The sequence below is a fragment of the Rattus rattus genome, chromosome 2 (assembly GCF_011064425.1).
Source record: "Rattus rattus isolate New Zealand chromosome 2, Rrattus_CSIRO_v1, whole genome shotgun sequence".
Classification (NCBI taxonomy): Eukaryota; Metazoa; Chordata; class Mammalia; order Rodentia; family Muridae; genus Rattus; species Rattus rattus.
In genome coordinates, this window is record NC_046155.1 from 169026186 (window position 1) to 169048906 (window position 22721).

General features: G+C 48.5%; 2 protein-coding genes across 6 annotated transcripts in view; both read left to right on the top strand.

Moving 5' to 3' along the window:
- The window catches only part of Axl (AXL receptor tyrosine kinase), a 30367-nt gene extending 17501 nt beyond the window's left edge, over positions 1 to 12866 (top strand). For both annotated transcript variants that reach the window (XM_032894147.1, XM_032894148.1), the window contains 8 exons: positions 3633 to 3728; positions 4032 to 4109; positions 5667 to 5759; positions 6120 to 6241; positions 6799 to 6908; positions 8583 to 8742; positions 9248 to 9384; positions 11071 to 12866. In XM_032894147.1, coding sequence (XP_032750038.1) covers positions 3633 to 3728; positions 4032 to 4109; positions 5667 to 5759; positions 6120 to 6241; positions 6799 to 6908; positions 8583 to 8742; positions 9248 to 9384; positions 11071 to 11422 — 1148 coding nt within the window. In that variant the 3' untranslated portion in view covers positions 11423 to 12866. The remainder of the gene's footprint in view (positions 1 to 3632; positions 3729 to 4031; positions 4110 to 5666; positions 5760 to 6119; positions 6242 to 6798; positions 6909 to 8582; positions 8743 to 9247; positions 9385 to 11070) is intronic.
- A 1016-nt stretch (positions 12867 to 13882) lies between these two features.
- Hnrnpul1 (heterogeneous nuclear ribonucleoprotein U like 1) overlaps positions 13883 to 22721 on the top strand; it is a 35118-nt gene continuing 26279 nt past the window's right edge. Inside the window, exons 1-3 of one of the 4 annotated variants that reach the window (XM_032894152.1) lie at positions 13883 to 13900; positions 19260 to 19385; positions 21624 to 21780. In XM_032894152.1, the coding sequence (XP_032750043.1) occupies positions 19265 to 19385; positions 21624 to 21780 (278 nt within the window). In that variant the 5' untranslated portion in view covers positions 13883 to 13900; positions 19260 to 19264. Of the gene's footprint in view, positions 13901 to 15088; positions 15718 to 19259; positions 19386 to 21623; positions 21781 to 22721 lie in introns of those variants that run through there. The other 3 variants (XM_032894149.1, XM_032894150.1, XM_032894151.1) reach the window with 3 other exon arrangements.

The window sequence follows — 22721 nt, forward strand, 5'->3', positions numbered from 1 at the left end:
CAGGACTAGTCCAGACTGATGAAGAAAGGCTCCAGTAGGTGGCTGGTCAATTTCTGTTTGCAGTTGGGAAGGCTAGGGAGACAAATGCTTGGCTCAGCTTGACTTCTCCTTTGTGTTCAGTCCAGAACCCCAGCCCGTGGAATGGTGCAGACCACAGTTAAGGTGGGTCTGCCCGCCTCAGTTCCTAATTCAGAAACTCCCTCCAAGAGTTGCAGAAAGGCGTGCTGCCTGTGCAGTTCTAGATATTGTCGTGTTGATATTAACCACAAACAATAAGTGTCTTGGGGTTTTGTTTGTTTGTTCTGAGACCAAGCCCAGGCTGGACTGAATGTCTCTTGCCTCTGTCTTCCTAGTGCTGGAACTGCAGACAGAGAGCTCGGCACCTGGCTCTGCTTCCCTTCCTTCCCTTCCCTCCCTCCACTCCCCTCCCCCCTTCCCCTCCTCCTCCTCCCTCCTCCTCCTCCTCCTCCTCCTCTTCTTCTTCTTCTCTCTCTCTGTCTCTCTCTGTCTCTCTCTCTCTCTCTCCTCTCTCTCTCTCTCTCTCTCTGTCTCTCTCTCTCTCTCTCTCTGTCTCTCTCTCTGTCTCTGTCTCTCTCTCCCACCCCCCCTCGCTCTCTCAAGTACAGTCTCACACTGCAGACTTGGAACCCTTCTGTCTCCGTTCCCTGAGTGCTGGCTAGGATAATCTGAATTGCAGACTAACTCTTAGGAACACCAACCTAAGAGCCAAAAGATCCTGGGATGATGTTTAATGATGACAACGATGAAGATGATGGGTGATATTGACAGGCAACGATGATGACACCGACAATGACAATGGTGTGACAGTCCCCGCCCTGCACGAGCGCTGTTCTAGGCATTCTATACACGCCGACTCATTTGACCCTCACAACCCAAAGCTATGAGCTCTGTTATCACCCTGCCTTCAGAGATGGGAGCCATCGCAGAGAGCAACTAAGCCACTTGCTTAATGCCACACAACTCCTAAGGTGGACAAGTGAGATTTAAACCCAGCCAGTTTTCCTCTGAGTTCATTTTTGTCTGGTTTAGTTTGGTTTCGTTTCCTTTTTGAGATGGGATCTCAGGCTACCCTTAAACTTTCTACAACCGAGGTTCTCTTAAAGTCGAGATCCTACTGCCTGCAGCTACTTGCTCTGAAGCTTTCTCTCCCCTCCTCTCTGTCTCAAGCTGTCGCTCCTTCACTCCCTCCCTCCCTCTCCTTCCTTCCTGGGGCTGCAACGCAGGGCCTTACATATGCTAAGCAAGCCGGGTACCACCAAGTCATACACTCAACTTTTGGTTTCTTAAGGCATTACCTCACTATGTAGTTCAGCCTAGCTTTGAACTCTCTATCCTCCTGCCTCAGATTGCCACGTTCTGGTATTACTTCAGTGTGCCACTACATACAGCCTGAAGTCAATACTCCTGATGCCCACACTCAGAAATGGCCTCTGAACTATAGAACGTTAGAAACAAGCAGCAGAGTTCTAGATTTGATCTTAGTCTGAAAAAGAGTACGCTCAGTGCTCTAAGCTCTCACAGTTTTGGAAATCACAGGGTCTTAGAACTGTAGCCCCATAAGACGACAGACTCACGGACAGTGCCAGCTGAGGTCATCCTCACAGGCCACCACCCATGAGAGCTCCTCAGTTTTCCAGCTGGGGAAACTGAAATCCAGAGAGCAAAAAGACAGAGCTAAGTCTAGATCTAGCACACAGCACAGGCTGCAAGGGTCTCAGGGGATGCTGGGAAGGGCTGGGAAAGACATTTATTAAGAAGAGAAGGAAAATGTAGTTGGATGGCCACAGTGATTTGATGAAATAATACAAAAAGCCACAATTCTTGCAGCATGAGCCTGGTCCCAAGAGGTTCCTGAACGTTAGGCTGGACGTCCATGAGGTCAAAATGATTTTCACAGTGATAACAGGATGCTGCTTGCTCCCTTGCACCGCCATTCTTCACAAACTTTCAGGGGACTGTCCCTCAGGCTCCCTGATCTGCGAGGACATCAACAATATGTGGTTGAAAGAATGTATGCTTGTGTGTTACTGTGTTTTAAAAAGCTCTTGTCAGGAGCTAGAGAGATAGATGGCTCAGCAGTTAAGAGCATTTGCTGTTTTTCCAGAGGACCTGTGTTCAATTCCCAGTACCCACACGGTGACTCACAGCCATCAATAAAGCCTGTGCCAGGGTGTCTGATGTCATCTTCTGGCCTCCATGCACATGGTACACAGCTGTACATGCAGGCAAAAAACCCATACATGCATATATACATATAAACACATGTTTTTTAAGATTTATTTATTTATTATATATAAGTACACTGTGGCTATCTTCAGACACACCAGAAGAGGGCATCAAATTTCATTACAGATGGTTGTGAGCCACCATGTGGTTACTGGGAATTGAACTCAGGACCTCTAGAAGAGCAGCCAGTGCTTTTTTTTTTTTTTTTTTTTTTTTTCGGGCTGGGGGGATCGAACCCAGGACCTTGCGCCCTAGGCAAGCTCTACCACTGAGCCAAATCCCCAACCCCGCAGCCAGTGCTCTTAACCACTAAGCCATCTCTCCAGCCCTAAGCTCATGTTTAAAAGCAAAATAAACTGTTATCTTAAATTGAACAGAGTGGCAGATCATGGGGGGGGGGAACTAACGCAGGAAGACTGAAAGTTTAAGACTTGCCTGGGCTAGATCAAGTTCAGGCTAGCTTGTGTAACTTAGTGAGACTGTCTCAAATAAAAAATAAAAGAGGTCTGGGATTTAGCCCAATGCTCAGTGAAAGAACACTTGCCTAAAATCCTCAAATGAGGGGCTGGGGGCGTGGCCCAGTGGTAGAGCCCCTGCCTAGAATCCCCCAGTGAGGGGCTGGGAATATGACCAGGTTAGGCTGCATATTAAGACTTTTTTAAAAGACTGACTTCTGCAGTACCTAATAATATACTTATAGGAAGATTATGGGTTTTTGTTTTGGTGGTGGTGGTAGCTTTTGCATGAGACAGGATCTCAGTATGTAGCACCCCCCCCTTCAAGTTCATTCTGTAGATCTGGCTTATCTGAAACTCACAAAGATATGCCTGCCTCTGCTCCCCGAGGGCTGAAGATATTTTTGAGATTAGCCCCCTTACGTAGCCCAGACTGGCCTCAAGCTTGCAGCAATCTGCCTGTTTTTCCTCCCTAGGGGAGAAGTAGAGGAATGTGATGCCATGTCCAACCTTACGTCTTTTGTAATCACATAATTGTAATATTTATGGGGTACAGTTTCTGAAATACAGGGGGATAATTAGATACTTGTACACCGTGTGCAATTACAAAGTCTGGGTGATTAGCTAATTAGGCTTTCCATCTCTTTTAAACACTTAGCGTTTCTTTGTGCTGGTAAACTTCAGACTCTGAAGAACTATGTTTAACAACTGCTACAGAGGGCACTGGCCAATTAGGGTACCCACTACAGCGAGATTGGGGCCAGGTTTTAACCTTGTAGTTGCTTCTGTGGAGCAGATTGAGAGGTTGCAGGAGCTGGGATGGGTTGAGTACTCTGTACACAATTCAGCGATCAACAGTGGGTGTGTCCTTCTTGGTACACATTTCCTGAACACCTACCCTGCCACACGGCTCTGTCCCTCTCATTTCAGTGAACAGTCTGGGCATCAGCGAAGAGCTGAAGGAGAAACTACGGGACGTCATGGTAGATCGGCATAAGGTGGCCTTGGGGAAGACCCTAGGAGAAGGTGAGTCCTCCCAGCACACATACACGCATGTGCACAGGCACATACACACACACACACACACACACACACATATGCATGCACATGCACAGTCACAGGCACACATGTACACACACAGGCACATATACATGCACACACACAGAGCCACACACGCACACCACACACATGCATGCGTGTACGCACACACGCTGGCACGTGACCCACTAAAATGCCAAGATTCCTCTTTCCCCAATTCTCAACCAACTGCAGGAAATACTGCCCCCATAGGTCCCTCTGAGATCAATATCTTTCTTCTTCCTGGCACAGGAGAATTTGGTGCTGTGATGGAGGGCCAGCTCAACCAGGATGACTCCATCCTCAAGGTCGCTGTGAAGACCATGAAAAGTGAGTCTGTTTACATGAGCGAGTATACATGCAGCAGCCCCGGTCCCTAAGCTCCGGAAAGTACCAGTGTTCCCAACAAGAAAATGGAGCCAGTGCCAGACACTTGAATAGAAGGAATTGAATTCAGGGACACGGCTATCACGTTGAATGAAGTTTGGGGTAGCATAATAATAACAGAGGCATCAAAACAAACAGATTAGCAACAACAGGAAGTCACTTCCACCTCTAGGCTGAAGGGCAAAGGGAGGAAGCTGTAGCCCATAGCCAGCAAGGAGTTGAGAACACAGAATCCAGGGCTTCCCAGGGGGAGCTAGAAACCTGAGGGACATGCGGCAGCTCCAAGACAGAGGAAGGGGAAAGACAGTGAGGTATCCTGGCCTCTCTTTCACCTTCCAGCCTCCCACCAGTGTCTGCCACTGACAGACTCTGGAAGGAAGGGATCTTGGAAATGACTTTTTGAGGAGGGCAGGACAGAACGAGGCCCAGCCGGCCACTCCATTTATCAGCTCTGACGTTACCTCTCCAAGCCTTCCTTTCTTCCTTGGAAAAATCATTCGTGATGTCGCTATTTCTTAGGGCTATTATGAAACAAAGCAGTAAATGCCAGCGGGGGCATATGATACCTACTGTTAGGGCATGCGACAATCTCGTCAGAGAGGGTAAAGGCCAGTCAGTAGTCAAGCAGCACAAGGAATCAAGGGGAAGAAGTCAGGAAGAAAAGCCTAGAGGGGTCAGGCTAGGGCCGGAGGCCCGAGAGGAATGATGTTTTGTAAATTTAGACTTTTAGGGCTTGAGCTGTGGAGACACTGATGCATGGGCACGGGCTAAGCATCCTCTGTACTTGATTAAGCTGGTGTGCGTGCGTGCGGGACTGGGGGTGGGGTGTTGAAGGTTGGTCCTGGAGACGCTAGAGCCTTACACACTTCAGACAAATGCCCTCCCCCTGAGCTAGTTTCTACTACTACAATTTTTTTTTTTTAAATTTTAAGACAACATCTCATGACATGTCTAAGACTGGCTTCCAACTCAAAATCTTCCTTCCTCTGCTGACTTGACCAAGTATACATCACCATGCCCACATCCTCTTCTTTAAATTTGGCTAATAAGGTGACATAAGACTATAACCTCAACATTTGAGAGGTCCAAACAGAAGCATCATGAATTCCAAGGCAGCCTGGTCTACAGACTGAGACCTTGTTCCAAAAACAAGTGGTTCAGTGATAGAACGCTCCATTAGAACCTCCCAGTGAGGGGGTTGGGAGTGGCTCAGTGGTCGAGCCCCTGCCTAGAATCTCCTAGTGAGGGGACTGCATTGCATTTGCAAACCCTTGGGCTCTGCATAAATAAGCAAACAGTTAGCACCATGTATGTTATACCTACTGGGCATGTAAGTAAAACAGTGGGTATGCCATTTTACGATCCAGTGTTAACATTTGATGAGGTTGAGTGATTATGATGATGGTGGTGGTGGGCTGGAGGAGGAGGAGGGAAGAAGAAATCCTCTCCTTCCTCCCTCCCCCTCCCACCCTTGTCACTCACCTCCCTTTCTCCCCTAAGTTGCCATCTGCACAAGATCAGAGCTGGAGGATTTCCTGAGTGAAGCTGTCTGCATGAAGGAATTTGACCACCCCAACGTCATGAGGCTCATTGGTGAGGGAGGGGCATGTGCTCCCAGGCCCAGCCCAGGGCGCAGAAAGATCGGAGCTTCCTGGCTCCCTACCCCCTTCTCCTTCAGGATCAGCAAGCTCCCCTTCTTTTGCTCCCTCAACTTGGAATGTGACCTCTGACCTGTTCCCAGAAATAGCTGAGGGTCCCCAGGAGGGCTCCGGGAAAACATCCCTGGGAAATGACTCTCTGAAGTCTGGTCCTTACCATCCACCTCCCAAACAATGTGGAGATTAGATTTGAGGGGGTGGGAGAGGGGGAGGCTGAGTCTGTACGGGAGTGGAGTTGGGTGCCCCTCTTCTGCCTAGCCAGAATGACTGATTTTCCTGGGGGTGGGGGGCTCAGGCGTCTGTTTCCAGGGTTCTGACCGAGAGGGTTTCCCAGAACCTGTGGTCATCTTGCCTTTCATGAAACATGGAGACCTCCACAGTTTCCTCCTGTACTCGCGGCTCGGGGACCAGCCAGTGGTGAGGGGCATTTCCTCTTCCAGTCCATGAGTATTCACTGAACACTTAACCAGCTACGCAGACACAGAGAGGGAAGGCTGCAGCAGACCTCGGGCTTGCCCTTGTGGGTCCTGTACTGCAGGGGTGGACGGGGCAATAAATAAGCTAACAGAAATGAGTGAGAGCATTGTGTGCTATGAAGGAAACGCAGAAGGAAGGAGGAACGATAAGGCGGCCTTGGAGTTAATTTGGGTAGAGGGAAGGCCTGACTGAAACGGCGACCTTGAAGGAGATGCTGACTGAGGAGAGGCAAGCGGGAAATAAGTTCCTAACAGAGGTTTAGCTTGGACCAGGGACTCAAACCCAGAAGGGGGGTCCCTGGCTCAGGTAGGTGTCTAAAGCTAGAACAACAGCCCAAGTCAGAGAGGAGTCGGTTTTCTAGGACCTTGTAGCTATCTATAGAGAGGGTTGATGTTCTCAAAGCCGTAGAAAACCAGAGTAGATCCAGACACATACAGGAAGAGAAGGAGACCCTTTTTTGACTCTGACCACTCCTTCTCCTGGCTTTGGCCCTCCAGTTCCTGCCCACTCAGATGCTAGTGAAGTTTATGGCCGACATTGCCAGTGGCATGGAGTACCTCAGTACCAAGAGATTCATACACCGGGACCTAGCTGCCAGGAACTGCATGTAAGTGGCAAGCCCTCTGGAAGCCCCTCCTTCTTCAAGGCACTTACCCCCCCTCGCCCCCTCCCCAGGATGAAGGGGAAACTGGAGCCTTCAGGGAGGGTTGGACCTCCAGACAAGGCTAGAAGGTGTGACAGGCACTTTTTTGTGGGATAAAATACCGGAGGAAGGAGAAAGATTTTCTTGGGCTTGGGGTTTGAGAGACTCCAGACCATGGTCACCTGGCTCCATCATTGTGGGTCCTGAGAAAGTGTGGAATCATGGTCAACGGAGTGTAGCCAGGTATCACTGCTTACCTCATGGGAGCTGGAAAGCAGAGAGAGACATACACCCACCAGCGGAGCCTCCCCAGTGCCCCACTTCCTCCGGCTGGACCCTGTCTCTTAGTAATAACCACTCAGCTGTGAACTCCTTGAGGCATAGCATCTCATTGGACATCACCCACTGGGGATTAAGCCTTCAGGGGACTGTCACCCTTTGTGGGGTGACTCTTCATATGCAAATCATAAGAGAAGGCCAGCAAGGAGATGTGTGGAAGGCTTCCTGGAGGAGCCCTTCACTGGGGTTTTTATTGTTGTTTGTTTATTTGGAGGTAGCCTGGGCTGTCCTGAAACTTACAATGTAGACCAGGCTGGCCTTGCACTCACAGAGATCTGCTTCCTCTGTGCTCTGCCTGCCTCTGCTTCCTGAGTGCTAAGGTAAGGTGTGTACTAACGTGCCCGGCCTTTCTTGGACTTTTAAAAAGATATAGGTGCTGTCTAAATGGATGTGCTTGTGCCTGTCCTGGTCTACACACACATTGTGCAAGCTTTTGTTTGCTTTCTTTGTTGGGTTTTTTTCTCTTTTGTTTGTTTGTTTTGTCTGGGTTTGGCTTGATTTGTTTTAAAGGATTTATTTATTTTTACTGTATATGTATGGGTGTTTTGACTACATGTATGCATTATGTGTGAGCAATGCCAAGGAGGCCAAAAGAAGGCACCGGCATTAAAGACAGTTGTGAGCTGCTACGTGAGTGCTGGGAATTGAACCCAGATCCTCTGTAAGAACAAGTGCTCTTAGCTACTGCGCCATCTTGGCAGCCTCCAAAGTTTGCTTTTTTGAGACAGGATGTCATATAGCCCAGGCTGGCATTGAACTTACTGTATAGTGAAACATGACCTTGAATTCCAACCCTCCTTTCTCTGCCTCCCAAGTGCTGATACTACAGGTACACGCCATCATTCCTGGCTGTTTGTTTGTTTCCCAGTTCATGTCCCAGAACCGACAGCATCGGTTCACAATGGCCTCCTGTTACTCCAGCCCCAAGGAGATCCTTCACTTGGGACCTCCATGGGTACCAGCACTCGCATGCACACATCCACAGGCAGGCACGCTCATACACACCATTAATATAATAAACAGTTTTTTAAATCCAAGAAAACAGAACAGGGACTCGGGAGTTTCGAACGGATCTCAAGACCGATAAAAAGCCAAAGTGGAAAAAGCTAGAAGCCCTTTTGTCCAAACTCTTAAAGCGTTTCCCTCTGGGACTGGGGTAAGGGTTTAGGAGTCAGATCCCCACCCTCAGCAGGACTGTGGTGGGGTCAGACAGGAGGTGCAGGCACACCTCAGACCCAGCAGGCTTCCTGGTATGGATGAGCCACGTCCTGACCTTACTGCTTTCCCCAATCTGAGCAGGCTGAATGAGAACATGTCCGTGTGTGTGGCAGACTTCGGACTCTCCAAGAAGATCTACAATGGGGATTACTACCGCCAAGGGCGCATTGCCAAGATGCCAGTCAAGTGGATTGCTATCGAGAGTCTGGCAGATCGAGTCTACACCAGCAAGAGTGACGTGGTGTGTGTGGGTAATTGTGCCACCATGGGGGTTGGGGGCAAGACCTGAGAAGCTATAGGACTCACAGGGACCTGTGTGTGTTCTTGCAAAGGTGTCTGTGAGACCAGGACATGCTTGGAGAATGTATGAGTAATGTGTGTACAGAGCTAGGACATAAATAGGTCCACTGCTGCATGGTGGCAGTATACTTTAGGTCAGGAAGCAGTGGTGACCAAGTGTGCCATAGGACATGTGCAACAATGTAGGCATGAAGGGTGACATGTGATGTCATGCAAATCTGCACACAGGTGTGCATATCTCTGCATCCTCCAAAGTCAGTCACTGTGCGTGTGTGTGCATGTGTGTGTGTACCTGTGCTAAAATCTTTCTGTGTATACTGTGATACACCCATAGATGCAGCTGTCAACAGATGTCTACATAAGTGCTCAGTGCTTGCCCTAACTCAGTGTTGGAAATGTCTTTGTGTAGGAGAGACCCTCTTACCCCTTTTCCTCTACTCTGACAGTGGTCCTTCGGTGTGACAATGTGGGAGATCGCCACCCGAGGCCAAACTCCCTATCCTGGGGTGGAGAACAGTGAGATTTACGACTACCTACGCCAAGGAAATCGCCTGAAACAGCCTCTGGATTGTCTGGATGGCCTGTGAGGACCTTTAGGACTCTTCTTAGCCCCACCTCAGAACTTAATCCAGCCCTCGGTTACACACAGAGAGCCTAACAGCACCTCCAACACTGACTAAGTGTGCATGGAACCCCTCAGAATATCAAGAAGCCCCTCACTAGTGCTCTGAGCATGCCAGCGGGGTGGGAGTTCGCTAATGGTACCTTTTTCAGCTCTGTCGGTGGTGGTGGTGTGGAAGGCAAACTGGGTCAACCCCTTCCCACCTCAGCCAGGTATTCCTAAGCAAGGAGCAATTGCATACAACCTTCCTGGGTAGCCCTGGCCCTTGGGAGCCCTACCTCCCATGGCCCCTCACCTTCCATGTGCCTCAACACCCAGGGTGCTTTGCGGAGCCCTCCACTCTGCATTGTGGACCTTTTCCAGACTCTCAGATCTCTGAGCCGCTAGCAGGGATCGTCAGGATATGCTTACCTTTGCAGCCTCACAGCATGCAGAGAAAGGCGTGATATTTAGCCCGCACTTTGATATTTAGCCCGCACTTTGAGGTTAAGAAGAGGGATGTTGCTTGGGTCAGTTGGGGATTCAGCTTCCCCATGCTTCCTTTGGGCAGTCCTAGAGCCGAAGAGGATGGGATTAATAGCTAGTCTTTTGCAGAACTTACTAGAAGGCAGGGGTACAAGTGCTTTGCTTGTATTGACTCATTTGATCCCTACCACAGCCACAGGAAGTAGGAAGGCGCTGTCATTATCCCCATTTTTGCCAATGAGACATCGAAGTCTTCAGGGAGGGCGTTTATTTGCTCCTGTATGAGCCGCCACACTCCAAAATCTAATAATTTAAGCCCAACATTTGTCTCGTGGTGTCTGAAGATCAGCCTGACGGTAACTTAGTAGGGTGGTTCTCCTGCAGGCCTGTGCCAAGGTTATCAAGGTAGCAGCTGCGGCTGCATATGAAGACTGAGGCTGGAAGACTGATTTCAAGATGGCAAGCTCATTTTGGAGATGATGGCACACACCTTGATTCTCAGCACTCAGGAGGCAGAGGCAGGCGGATCTCTGAGTTCAAGGACAAGCTCATCTACAGAGCGAGTTCCAGGACAGCCAGGGCTATACAAAGAGACAAACTAACTAATAGGACCTCTTCATAGGGTGACTTGAGCTTCCTCACAAGATGATCCGAGAGAGCGTGTAAGGGGTGACTGCACTGCCTCTAATGACCTACTCTTAGAAGTCACATGTGTGTCATCTCTTCTGCTAAGCCAGAAGCAAATCCCTACACTCAAGGGGGAGGGGCCTTGGTCTCAGCTTCTGAATGGTGGAGTGTCAAAGAATGTAAAGACATATGAAAATCATACGACTTCTAGTTCATTCCATAGGCGTTCCCGGCTCCGCGCGCCCCTCCCCCATGATGTGCCTGATAAATGGCAGCAAGGCCAGGCCTTGGTACAAGAGTCTGTTCTATGTAGCCACACTGACAAACTCTCATCACAAACCACCCGAGACCCGGAGAGGTTTCCTAACATCCTTCTTAGTTACTGAGTCTCCTGACCCACCCCAAAAACTCCGGAATTCTCAAATCCCTGTAGACTTCCCTAAGTTGTGGAGACTCTCTTAAGTTCCCAGGTTCTCATTCTCACCAGAATGTCCTAAATCTCTCCTTAACCTCTGGGCCCCTGCTCAGTCTGCCCCCTTTGCTTTCTCTCATTAGCTATGCCCTGATGTCCCGGTGCTGGGAGCTGAACCCTCGAGACCGGCCAAGTTTTGCAGAGCTCCGGGAAGACTTGGAGAACACATTGAAGGCTCTACCCCCTGCTCAGGAGCCTGATGAAATCCTCTACGTCAACATGGATGAGGGCGGAAGTCACCTTGAACCCCGTGGTGCTGCTGGAGGAGCTGACCCCCCAACCCAACCCGATCCTAAGGATTCCTGTAGCTGTCTCACTGAAGCTGACGTCCATTCGGCTGGACGCTATGTCCTCTGTCCTTCTACAGCCCCAGGACCCACTCTGTCTGCTGACAGAGGCTGCCCAGCACCTCCAGGGCAGGAGGACGGAGCCTGAGACAATCTTGCACCTGGGACACCCTCTCAGGACCCAAGCTAGGCACTGCCACTGGGGGAAAGCTCGCCCCCACTCTGCCACTCCAGGCCTTCTCCCCAGCTGCAGAATGACCCTTCCCTCCCTTGTCAAATTCAGTCCAGAAAGATGTGTCCTGCTTTCTATGCCCTGAACACCCTATCCACAACAAGAAGGGCTGGACTGCAGTCTCAGAGCGTTGTCTCAGATCTTCCAGCCCAGCATTCTAGATTTTAAGATTTGAGTTTAGACTTCTCAAAGATGGTGAGTCTTTGAGGAACCCAGATGTCTGAAGTGCTATTGCCATAGACAAGGCCTGCTGTTCGAAGGCTCTGAGATTCTGTGGCTCTGGATTTTTCTGGTTCTATAGTCTGGTAGTGCCCCCATGGTTTTAGGTTGCATGGCTCTGAAATTCCAGGATCTAAGGCTCAATGATTCTAGACTTTATCTTTCTGGAGCCTGGGGTTCTATCAGTGGAAGACTGTAGATTTTTAAGTTGTAAAGATTCTAGGCATGAAGGTTTTAAGGCATACTGTTCTCCAATTTAACAGTTTAAGGCTCATGTTGGAATATTCCAGATCATATTATTTCAAACCTTAATTTTTTTTTTAATTTCTAAGATTTTAGTGATGGTCAACCACAGTTTCCGAGGCCTTATGATTATAGATTCTTTTATATAAAATTCTGCCTCCTAAGGAAATGTGATGTAGACTCTGAAATTCAAAAGCTTTAAGAGTCTCCAGATGGAGTTTCTAAGCTGTGATGTGATGATAATCTAAAATTTGGTCCAAAGTTCTAGATTCTTAAGCTTCCACATCATATGTTCCCAAGATTCCAGATTATTAAACTCTAAAACTCTAATGTTGGCCTGATCTTCATCTCAGGCACAGTAAGATGCTTTGGGTCCAAGAAGATGGGTCCTCAGCATCTGAGTCATGAGAGGCTCACAGTTAATTATGACTAACCAAATACCAAAGTTCTAACCATTTCTAATGATGGGCACCTCTAGGTCTATGCTGCTTTCTGCCTTTCTAGCACATAATTAAATATCCAAGAATACATATGTCTAAAAATCTTAAATCTCTAAGCACTCTAACTTAAGAATCCAATGTTCTGAGTGTCTCAAATTCTAAAGGTCCACAGATCTAGAGTATTAGGTACGATTCCAAGGATGGGAGCTTGTAGCATTTGCCACTAAGCCCTTTTCTCTCCTTAGGCACCGATGCTTCCTCCTCTCCTCGTGTGGGGTGTGCCCCACCTTAAGCCTGTGCAATGCATTGGGAATGCCTCCTTTCCTCTAAGGGATGGGTCATCTCCCTTCCTTTTGGGCCACGTTGCCCCTTGAGCCAGTCCCTTGTTCCTGTTCTGAAGTGTGGACTCTGGTGCCTCCAGAGAGGCTCAGATCACATAAAACTTTTGTCAATCACTATTCTGTCTCTTGTCTCCATTTAATTGTGATACGGCCCCTCCCCCTGGAGGGAGATTCGGTTTCCCCACTGTGAAAACAAAGGCTCCTGTGTCTACCTGTAATCCCAACACCTGAGCGGCACCTTGCAGGCCATCGTGGTTTACGTAGAGGGACCCTAACCTCGATAAAAAGAATAAGAAGGGTTTGAGGGTCACTGGGGAATGTCATTATTGATGGTAGACATGTGCCATGCAAATAGACAAATACATACAACCAAGGAAAGTCAGACTCTCAGAAAGCCCTGAGGGAATATGAGAGAGAGAGAGAGAGAGAGAGAGAGAGAGAGAGAGAGAGAGAGAGAGAGAGAGAGAGATTCCCATAAGGTCTTACACAAACACTCCAAGGTAACAAACATGTGAATTACTGTACATACTAGGCAAACTGAGCCACAAATAAAAAGGCTTAATTATTCACATGTAGCAATAGAAACACATAAGCCCACACTTGTAAATCTGCAAACATCCACAGGCAGGTACTCTCTAACAATAGGGAGAACCTTTAGTAGCTGAGACACAGAACAGGATCAAATGTGGTACCCATAATCCCAGCGCTTGAGAAGTATAAGCAGAAAATCAAAAATTTAAGGTTGTTCCTGATTACATAGAGACTGCTCAATAAAGAAAAACAAACAAACAAACAAACAAACATGCCCGGACTTATGCCTAGACTAGAACAACAAGCAAATGATTCTCAGACAAGCAAATGTTCAGATTGTCGAGGAAAAGTGGGCCAGAACACCTCGATCCGCAGATGCACAAAAGATTGAGTCTTCACTTTTTCCTAGGCTCTACTACGGATATTAAGAACCCTATGCGGCGCCCGGTCGCCCCCCGGTGGTGGCTCCTGAGACCCGGGTACAGTTCAATCCGGGCCACAAAGTTGTTTTTTTTTTCCTCTTCTTCTTTTTTTAATAAATCATTGTGGGCAGCTGGGAGGAGAGAGGAAGTCCAACGTGGGCGAGGGGCGGGGTGTCTGGACTGGAACCTCGGGTCCACGTGAGTGTCTGTCCCGCTGCTGAGTGGGTGCCGCGTGTCTAGGTTGCTGTGGTGTAAGCTTGTAGCGTGAACTGTCCTAGCGGAGCTTTGTCGCGCGACGCTGCATGCTTGTGCCACACCTACACTGCCGTTTGAAGTCTTATCCTGAATTGATACTTTTGGCCTGTCACGCCTATTCGTTTATTGTGGGATGCTTAACTATATCTAAGTAGAGAGTGTTTGTGGCTTTTATTGGGCGTTAAGGCTATGGCTTGGGTGTCAATGCACATTTGCATTGTGCGTCTCGGTGTTATTTCACTAAGTTTTTGTCTTCTGAGCAAGGGGCGATAGGCGTATGGATTAACAACACCTGTCGTAATTACGGATGCTAGTGTGCGAATTGGTCAGTGTAGACACAGCAAGACTGAGCGAACGGTTTAGAGGATTCGAGATGGAAAGCCTCGAACTTCCTGCAGCTTGTATCCAGAGCGGGAAGGCTCTATGGTCTTGTGCAGAGTGGCTTGTCTAGCAACCATAGAGAACGTGCCCTGGGAGGATGTGCTATCAAAAGGAGGGGTGCGATTTACCGCACAACTTTTCTCTTGCTGTTAGCCTAGCCCTTGTTTTCAACCCTTCAGCGCTCTCCAGAACCAATTTTTGTTATTGTTTCTCATAAAGGCAACCGGGTTTCTACAAACGATGTGTAACATATCCACTTAATTTTTATTCCGTTTTCTGACTTGCTGTACAGAGAACTTTGCGAGGCAAGCCTCAAGAATGGCCAATCTATTTAGCTTTTCCTAAAGCGATCAAGCTATAGCTATGGGTGAAATATAACAGTAACTGCGATTGGCGAATAAGTTGTTTTGAAACCGCCCTAACGGCAAGGGGCGGGCCTTCGGTGAATTAATCTACTTCCGGTTTCAGAAAGGCAACAGGAAAGACGAGGGTTGGCCGACCTCTTCCCGTCGCATTTGATTGGTTGTAGTGATTTTACCCGCTTGGCCTCCGCGAGGGGCGTGAGATGAAGACCAGTTAGAATGTGTTTTACAGAGTCTGAGGGAAGGACGGCTCGGAGAGAGACTGGACGGCCATTCTGAGAGCTCATTGCTAATTGCTCCAAGTCGTTGCTCCCTTTCCTTCATTTGACTGTACCGCAGCTGGCGCGCGGACGCTACCCAATCAGTGCTTGCTCCGCCTCTTGCCTTTTCCCGCCCTCCGCTTTGGCCGCGACTTCAACGTAGGCTAACGCTTCCTCTTAGGCAGCTCCTGAGCCCTCTTACTACCGTTCTTTGAAAGCCACACTGTGATTGGCTTGGTTCTCGGGCCCGCGCCCGTTGCCCCATGCGCTGACCAATTGAGACTCGTTTTACGTCGTACTGTACGGGCAAGGGGGAGGAGGCGGCGGCGGCCATTTTGAGCGCCGCCGCCATTGGAGTGGCCCCCCCCTTTTCCCCCTTCGCCTCCTGACAGGCAAGGTTTAGGGGGGACAGAGCCCTGGGAGGCCGGGCCGGGCTCGGGGGCCGCCCCGGGGGCCCGGGCCATGGATGTGCGTCGCCTGAAGGTGAACGAACTTCGCGAGGAGCTGCAGCGCCGCGGCCTGGACACTCGCGGCCTGAAGGCCGAGCTTGCTGAGCGGTTGCTGGCGGCGCTAGAGGCCGAGGAGCCCGAAGACGAACGGGAGCTCGAGGCTGACGACGAACCGGGGTTACCTGGGCACAACAACGAGGAGGTCGAGACCGAGGGGGGCTCCGAGCTGGAGGGGACCGCGCAGCCACCGCCGCCCGGGCTGCAGCCGCACCCGGAGCCCGGCGGCTACTCGGGGCCGGACGGACATTGTGAGAGTGCGCGGGGCGGGGGACCGGGGAGCCTGGAGTCCGGGCCGAGGACGGGATGTGGGACGCGGGAGCTTGACTCCACAGAGATCCAGGAGATGGTCTGAGGATCCAGGGATCCCGGCACCTGCCGCTGTAAAGGGTCTGCGGCCAGGGCCTCGGGGCAGCCTGAGGGCGGATCCTGGCCTTCGGTGCAAGGGAAATTGTGTGTGTTGTGTCTGTGTGTGTGTGTGTAGGGGTGGGGGGTGGATTTTGTTTTAAGACGACTAGGGTACGAGCGGGAGGACCCGGAGGACTTTATATCCTGGGATTCGATGACCGGAAACAGTTTTGGGGTTCTGTTTTTGAGTTGGGAAAAGTCAGAAGAACTAGACGCTTTAGAGAAAGGGGTGTCGGGGGTTGACTTCTTGGAAAATGGGAGATTCTAGCTGAGCTTTGAGCTGACAGCTTGGGTAGCCGTGCTAGTCCACCACTTGATCTGGGTCTGGGTCTCAAAAGCCGGATTTTCAGGTAGTGGAAGAATGGCCAAGGGTGCAGGACTGGAAGAATTTTAAGGATAGAAGATCTATGATTTTCCTCACGGGTGGGAGATCTGCTTAGTGCTGGGGGTGGATTGGTGCTTTGGACTTACTGGTGTCCCCGGCTGGGAAGAGTCCCCCAAAACATGGACTGAACGCTCCAGTGTTTTGCAGGTGAGCATTTAGGGGATAATGAAAGACCAGCAGAAGATTTGGAAACCTCTACCTGCTCTCGTATATTTTCAGTTACAGGGTCAACCTCCAGGGCAGGTATAATTTGTATATTTGGTACCTGGAGACCCAGGCGTCCAGAGGAGGCACGAGAGCTTTGGGATCTAAATGGTGACAAGAAAGGACAGAGTATTTAATGGACAAAGAAGCTAGAGGGTCCAGGATTGGGAAAACTCTTGGGACAATACTCTGGTTTCTGCTGAATGGCCTTGCATTGTTAACTATAGATAGTTTTCAAAGCAGGAGTAGCAAGTGCATGAACTGTGTGGTGGGCAAGGACCCTTGTCTGCCAGAGATCATGTAGCTGGTCTAGCAGATGTGGGGGAGGGAAGCAGAGAGGATTAAAAAGAAAGGAAACCTGTTGCTTTGGCTGGGGGCCTCATGATGAAGCCGAGGGAGTATTCCTTTCCAGGAGAGGGCTCCCGAGTCCCCAGAAACAGTTACTTGTGTGCCCAGGGAGATGGGGTGCTCAGGAGATTTGGGGGAACTTGATCAGCCCAAAGTGTCTGTATAAAAGGTAGGATTGGGGCTGGAGAGATGGCTCAGCGGTTAAGAGCACCCGACTACTCTTCCAGAGGTCCTGAGTTCAATTCCCAGCAACCACATGGTGGCTCACAACCATCTGAAAAAGAGATCTGATGCCCTCTTCTGGTGTATCTGAAGACAGCTACAGTGTACTTATATATAATAAATGAATAAATCTTTAAAAAAAAAAAAAAGGTAGGATTGGCATGAAAGGGCAGTCCCTTGAGTACAGAAAACCCTGATATGAGAGGAAACCTGGAACTAGACACCGTGGCATCCAAAACTTAGAGTGTTTTTCTGAGAAGGCACCGTAGGGCTTGGGACTAAACAGCAAAAAGAGTTAAAAAATGAGTCTTCAAAAGAGACTTGGGATTGGCATCTGGTACTCACTTGTTCATAAGGAGTGGGATCCTGTGGAGGGGCCACCCTAGATATAGATGGTTGTGGTGTTAGGGATTACCCATGTGCTGGCAAGTCTTCCACAGACAATTCCCTGCTAAGAAGGGAGGCGTGGCTTGTGAATTTATCCAAAGCTGAGGAGCCTGGCAAATAGACTTGTGAAAGAGCGGAGAGGATGCTGCTCTTAACCTTGCTTTTAGCAGAAGAGTCTTGGGAAAGTGAGTTGGATGCTTCAGAACAACTGTAGACTCAGGCAAACTTTGAATTAAGCAAATCATTCCCCCTCTGAACCTGGTGTCCATGTACAGTGGAATGGTAAGATTATCCTCGTAGAGTTGATAGTCATGAGATTGTGTGTCTAAAGGGCTTCATACCAAGGTTGCCTGTCATTAGGGTAATGTGGTAGGGCGTGGAAAAGGACCCAGCATCATACCCTTTCTAGGCCAGCCTATCCCGTTAGGGGAAAGATACCGGCTTTCTTGGGGAAGACATTGTCTTGAGACTGAAGGAAACAGAATAGTTTGAAGAGGCCTTATATTCCAGTTAAGGAGATACTCTATCCCTTAACATCATTGTCATCCCCTATACCCCAGCAAAATCCTCTAAGCCCTCCTTCAGGTTCCCTCTGAGTACTTCATTCTTGGTAAACAGATACTGTATATAGCAAGCCACATGACTTCTTGCTTTCCTCCCTTTGGGCTGCACCTGGTTTGTGCCCAGATGTATTTGTCCTCTGAGAAAGAATCCGGTTAACAAGTGGCAGAACAGTCTCCTTCCCTGTGGTTCTGCCTCGCTGCTCCTGGCACAGCTTCTAGCAAGGCTCTGGAGGCACCCATCAGCAGGCTTACCCCAGGGGCAGAGCTGTATGCTGTCCATCCTAAGTTCATAATGTTCTCTCTTTGTTTCTGCTGTGTCCTGCTTCTAAGCTTTTCACATAGACATTATTCTTCCCCAGGAGTGTTCTCTGATGTCATCACTGAGCCTTGGACTATGTATCTTTTGAGTTGAGGCTTATCAGTTCCTTACTGGATTCCTTTCTTAGCTCTTGGTCCTTCATATACAGTCAGTATATAATTTTGTAGTGTGCCTGCCTCCCTAAACTGGATGCTTTAGTGGGCAAGTTTATACTCACCTGTATCCCAGGGTCTGATGTGTGTTTGGCATGCATTCCATAAGTAGTTACTATTGCTATTCTTATACCTCTTCGTCACCTCCTGATCCCACAGAACACTTTTCCTAACCACTTCTAGCTCCAGGTGTTTGGAGACCTATTCCTAGTGAGTCTGGAGGCCATTATGATCCCAAGGTTTGTACACTGCATTGCCTTTGCTGGCAATCATAAGCACATCAAAAGGCAGGGGCAGGCAGGAGTATTTTAAGTCACAGATGAGTGGAACTGTTCAGAGAACTGGTTTGTGCTCCAAGTTTTGAAGACTGGGCCCTGAAGTCAATTCTAAGCAATTCACTTTAGAGACTAGTGTTAACTGCTCAATGAATGGTACATCATTAGAGTAACTCCTGTTTTTCTAAGTTTAGGTTCCAGATTAGAAGCTACTCTAAAGATGTATTGCTTAGAGAAATCAAGCTGGACTTATTTCTTTGACTTTACAATCTTGTTTTACCCATAGGACTTCTTCCTCAGTCAGTTTAATGTATTCAGTTTCTATAGAGCCTGGCGTGGATCTGTTTGTAGACTTCTGAGACACAGAGACATAGCCATAGGAAGTGGGGAATCTACTGCTAAATAGGTTTCCATTTAAAGGTGGACTTCTGACTTCTGATAGTCTGTTCACCTGAGTGAAGACAATGTCTTGGTTACAAGAGTACTTTCAAATGCATTCATCTAACTGATTTTTGTTTTTTAATCTTAAGATGTCATGGACAATATTACCAGACAGAACCAATTCTACGAGACACCGGTCATCAAGCAAGAAAATGAGTCAGGCTATGATAGGAGACCACTAGACATGGAGCCACCACAGCAAGCATATCGCCCAGGTAGGAAGGCTCCCACACTTTCTTCCTTGATGGAAACAGAATCTTTCTGTTGGGCAGTTCTTCTGGCCTTTGTCCTTCAGGCAAGGTGGGTTTATTTGTTTGTTTAAGCTGAGATTTAGATTTTATGCTATTTGGGATTCAGGGTTTTATTTTTGTTTTGGTTTATTTTTGAGATAGCATCCTTACTATGTTGTTCAAGTTAGCCTTAAACTCAAAAAGGAACTGGGACTGGCTTTGTATTCTTGATCCTTCTGCCTCCTTTCCCTCCCAGTTAGTTCTGTTTGGTTTTGAAGAAGTAATACAGTCTGGATTTCTGGTATCTTTCTAGGTTATTAGTGCTAGCATCTGGAGAGTTTAGACCAGGGTGCCAATGCTTTATCCTTAGAGTCTTACCATGCAGAAGCCAAAAAGAGCTTTCTGAATCCAGTGTGGTGCTGCCTCTGTTCTGAAAATGATGCTCCAGCAGACTAGGAAAGGGTCTTTCATTGGAAAGGGGTTCCTTAGCCAGATACAGCTGGAAAGGGCAGCAGAGAAGTTCAAGATTGAAATAAACCTCATACTGTATATTTAAACTCAGGATTTTTAAAGCACGTGCCTATATTATTTCAGAACAGCATTTTCTATAAGCAGGGAAACATAGGTTCTCCCCCTCTTATGTGAGGACATGTTGTCTGGTGGCAAAACTGAGGCTAAAACCCAAGAAACTGGCTCAGACCAGTGTTCATGATACATGAGCTTCAATTTTCTTGCATGTAAATCTGTTTAGGGGGGAAAATCCTGCTGTTGAAAATGGCTGGCCCATAACTGTTAATGCTCCATTCCTGGTATGGCAGTATTTAAAGAAAGAAGTTGTTGGGGGTTGGTTGGTTTGTTTGTTTTGTTTTTGTTTTTTTGAGTCAGGGTCTCACTATAGTGGTAAACTGTTGTAGATCTTGGGATCCTCCTGCTTGAGTCTCCCAAATGCCTAGATTCATGTGTATCACTATTCCCAGCTCCAGTGCCTTTGCTCATGAATCTAATTGATCCTGTCCAATTCCATTCTGCTTCATTCACAAAATAAAATCCCCTGCTGGGTTAGTTATTTTCTGGTTTGTGTGTGTGTAGAGGGGAGGCTAGGGACATTAAGGAATGTCAGTTAAACTGTAGGTTTGTGTCAGACTGTGGGGTCATTTGACTGGTCTTTATGGTTTTCTGGGCTGGTACCCAGCACCAGTGGCCTCCTTTGAGTCTGACTTGTGCTTAAGTCATGGAGGCGTGACCATCAAAATAACCGAACAATCTCTACCCTGGAAAACCAGGGAAATTGCCTCGGGGATTGTGTCCATATGCCAAAGCTAGGGAGTGACTTGAAGCGAGCGTTGGGATGAGCAGATATGAGTGAGTCGCATCAGCATCAGTAGGTGGAGATGGTGCCCTCTTAGCACCCTCTCAGAAAGTAGGGCAGCATGGGTCCACAGCTTGCTCTTTTTTGGTCATCCATTCATGGGATCTGTCTGACTGGGGCTTTCTCAGGTCCCGTATGTTATCCCACCATAACATCTTGTTCGATGTGGTATGGTGAAGCAGACTGCCAGAACAGCTGGCCTGCCCACTTGGCCGATTGGGTTTTGTAGAAAATGGCTGAAGAGTTTACTGTAGACCCACAGTGCTCTGCTGATTTCACTTCTTCCCTACCTTTGTCAAAAAGAAGCTCTGCAATAATGAGGTGGAGGTGGAGGTGAGGGTGGGGGACAGTTTAACTCTTGTTTCTCAGAGTTTACAGGATCTTTTTTTTTTTTTTTTTCTTTTTTTTTTTTTTCGGAGCTGGAGACCGAACCCAGGGCCTCGCACTTGCTAGGCAAGCGCTCTACCACTGAGCTAAATCCCCAACCCCTTACAGGATCTTTATAGTCTCTTAGGGCTCAGTCCCTCTCAGTGTAGGCCAAGGTTACTGTCAGCATTCATGAACTGACAGAATATTAGCCAAAGACTCTTGTTGTACCTTTGGGTCATTTGGGGGATCTTGACTGTATTTGGTGTTGAAGGGCACCATCTCAAGGAAGGGTGTCACCTGGCCAGCAGACTGTCACCCGCACAGCCTCATATTATTCTGGCCTCCTTGGCTCACTCCCAGGCCTCTTAGAGCTCAACCCTTCACTGTAGTCACAAGCCTGCCAGCATCATTAGGAGTAAAGGGGTAGGAGAAGTAATAACCTGAGGGTTTTCCAAGTATCTTGACCATCCTGATGCGTCTGACAGTAGAACTGAAGACAGAAACGAAGCAGGAAGCCCCACCCAGCTTCCTCCCCCCTGAAGCCTCACAGCTCAAGACAGACAGGCCACAGTTCCAGAATCGAAAGAGGCCTTTTGAGGAGAATCGAGGCCGTGGGTACTTCGAGCACCGAGAGGACCGAAGGTGGGTACATGAGACAGCACTCACTTGTTCTCATTGAGTAAAAGCTCAGTGAGTAGGGCACAGTGGAGTTCTCTTTTCCCTAGTATTCCTTCCTTACTGGCTGCCAGATTGAACTTTCTTAAGCTTTGATCCTTCCTCCCATTCCTCCCTGCTTATTACCTGCACAGCAAATGCCAGACCTTAGATTTTACATTAAGATGCCAGTCTGCTTCTTCAGCCCTTTCCTTACTGCTTCTGGGCTATGCAGTGTCTGTTCTGGTGGGTTTTGTTTTGTTGTTGTTGTTTTGTTTTGTTTTTTTTTTCTTTGTAACTGGCCTGAAACTTGCTATGTCTACCAGGCTAGCCTTAAACTCATAAAAGTGTTCTTGCTTCAGCCTCTCTTCCTGGCTAGTGCCCTATTCTTATTGGCCACTCTGTATCCCTTAACTGGAATGCTATTTCCTGACCTTCTTCCCCAGCACAACCCCTCCTGCCCACCCACCCAACTCTCATCCAGTTGCATTCATGGGATGCCTACCCTGGCACTAGATACTGAGGGGATAAAAGCCCTTTGGACAGGGGATTTGCCTTCTGCTTTCCCAAGTTTGGAGTAGACTCTTACACACGTAAGTCACAAGTTCATAGACTGATTAAGATGGGAGTTTTGGGAGCTCCCAAGGAGTGGCCGCTTCTCTGGCCCATTTTCCTTAGGACAGGCCCTCCCCTTCCTTTCCGTTTAGGCCCTGCCCTACCCCTTCCTCCTTCCCTCATTTGGCTCCTGTCTACAACCTTTTCCAGTCATGGAGTCTAGGAATAAGTAGTCCCCTGGTTCATTCACCTAGCACGTGCTGTCTCCTACCTGGTGAAGTCTATCTCTCCAACTTGCTTATAACTAAGAAAAGGCCTAGAGGCCCAGGTGTATCTCAGTGGTGGAGCCCTTGCCTAACTAAGCACATGTGTGT